Genomic DNA, 2263 nt, shown 5'->3' on the forward strand with positions numbered 1-2263 from the left:
TTCCTCGTGTCAGCACGTTGTAGGTGTCGCCACCGGCGCCAACTTTGTGTGAATGCTCTGAAAAGCTAATCATTTGCATATCTCAGCATTTTCTTCCTGTCGGTTAAATTTAGTGTCTGTAGCACGTCATCTTCGTGGTGTAGCAATTTCAATGGCCAGTAGTGTATATTTCTGGTAGAGGGCCAATGGCTATTTTTTTCTAATTTGTACATATAAAAAAAATGATGACTAGTATTGCTGTATTCATTCTAATACCTCATTACTACTTACAGATCTTGAAGCTGCTTACGTTTAAAGTAGAAGACCTGAAGAGAAATTCAACAACTGTTGAGTCTCCAGCATTGGAGATGCACCAGGCCGCCAGTGGAACCAGTCGACTGGACAAGAGCAGACGGGTGCCTCTTCGTGAAGAGGGGTTTGGCAACAGCGCACTCCAGCAGCTGACAGCAGCAGGCGATGGAGTCGTGCGCCTCAACTCAGTTGGTGAGGCGACGTTGCACGAAGCGGCAAGAAGAGGCGACTGCGAACGTGTAAGGCAACTGATCGGAGCCGGAGCCGGCGTCAATCTGCAGAACAATCGGGGTGAATCAGCAATACATTTGGCAGCAAAATCTGGTAACGTGGAATGTGTAAAATTGCTACATTCTGCAGGTGCTGACGTCAGTTTGAGAGACAAGAAAGGCAAAACTCCACTGCACTGTGCGGCAGCGACCGGCAGGGACCAGAGTGTGAAGCTACTGCTGGAGGCTGGCGCATACGCCCTCGCACAGGACTCTGAATGCTGCACGCCACTGCACGTGGCAACCATCAGGAGGAACGCAGAATGTGTCAGGTTGCTGGCCAATGCAGCCGAAAACCTGGAATCGGCAGATGCGAATGGCTTCACAGCGCTGTACTATGCTGCACGGAATGGCGACGAGGAATGTTTGAAACACCTGTTAAGTGCAGGCGCTCAGCACAGTCCAGTGAGTGACACCCTGGACACACCTCTGCATGTGGCGGCGGACAGAGGTAACGCAGAGTGCGTGAGGCAGCTGGTGCAAGCGAAAGCGGACGTGAAGGCGAAGAACGCTTACGGTTTCACCGCGCTGTATTTGGCCGGACGGAGATGCAGCCCAGACTGTCTGAGGCACCTCCTGAAAGGAGGCGCAGACATCCGGGAGAAGGACGGTTTTGGTAGGACACCGCTACATTGGGCGGTGATAGGATTCTCTCCAGCCTGCGTCAGGGTACTGCTGGACGGAGGAGCTGATGTGGACGAGAGAGACAACAATGGTGACACTGCTCTGCACGAGGCGGCGCGCACAGTCACGCCCGAGTGTGTCAGGCAGCTGGTGGACGCGAAGGCGGACGTGGCAGCGAGGAACGCCGACGGAAAGACGGCGCTGCACTTGGCCGCGCAGGTCGGCTACCTCGGCTCTGTGAGGGACCTCCTCGAGGCGGGCGCAGATGCCCAGGCGAAGGATGATGCCGGTAGGACACCGCTACACTGGGCGACAAAAGGAGGCCCTACGGCTTGCGCCAGGGTACTGGTGGAGGCAGGAGCTGACATGAACCAGATAGACAACAATGGTGATACACCACTGCAGTTAGCCTTCGGTTACAGTGACAATGAGATTATGAAGAGTCTTTGGGATTCTGTACTGAATGTGGGAGACCGTTGCTCGAGCCCGGGGCAGGCATCGAACGAGTGAATCAAGATGGTCACATGGCACCTTACTTTACTGCCGGATCTGGTCGAGGAGAGTGCGTCAGGCTATTGTGTGAAGCTGAGACTTACTCTGAAACAGCATCGAGCAGTTGGTGTCCGTGACACAGCCAATATTCACGTACAGAATGTCGAGAGCGTCACTCCACTGCACTATGCAGCACGTTCTAGTTCTATGCACTGCGTAAAAAATCACCTCGAGGATGGAGCAATAGTTTGAGTAAACGACAAGTCTCGTATCACATTTCTACATCATGCTGCCAGCTATAGTGGCGCTTTTTTAGATTGATTAGATTAGATTATTTTTTCGTTCCATAGATCCGTGATGAGGAGATCCTCGTGGATGTGGAACATGTCAACTTTTTTTAAAAAGGTGAAATAATAATACTAATAGTATGAATATATACATACATCATTTGTTTCTATTAAAAAATTCGTCAATGGAGTAGAAGGAGTTGGCCACTAGTAAGTCTTTCAGGCTTCTTTTATACTGATCTTTATTTGTAACTAAATTTTTTATGTTTGCTGGAAAATTATTGAAGATGTGTGTTCCTG

At 50.6% G+C, this 2263-nt stretch overlaps 1 protein-coding gene across 1 annotated transcript; it reads left to right on the top strand.

Moving 5' to 3' along the window:
• Positions 1 to 347: 347 nt before the first annotated feature.
• On the top strand, positions 348 to 1694 carry LOC124716781 (serine/threonine-protein phosphatase 6 regulatory ankyrin repeat subunit A-like). The gene has a single exon (XM_047243328.1). The coding sequence runs from the start codon at positions 348 to 350 to the stop codon at positions 1692 to 1694; it is 1347 nt and encodes a 448-aa protein (XP_047099284.1).
• Positions 1695 to 2263: the final 569 nt, after the last annotated feature.

The sequence above is a fragment of the Schistocerca piceifrons genome, chromosome 9 (genome assembly GCF_021461385.2).
Source record: "Schistocerca piceifrons isolate TAMUIC-IGC-003096 chromosome 9, iqSchPice1.1, whole genome shotgun sequence".
Classification (NCBI taxonomy): Eukaryota; Metazoa; Arthropoda; class Insecta; order Orthoptera; family Acrididae; genus Schistocerca; species Schistocerca piceifrons.

Bases quoted from the DNA above. Each gene is read 5' to 3' on its own strand.
- LOC124716781 (XM_047243328.1), top strand. From the start codon at position 348: ATGCACCAGGCCGCCAGTGGAACCAGTCGACTGGACAAGAGCAGACGG.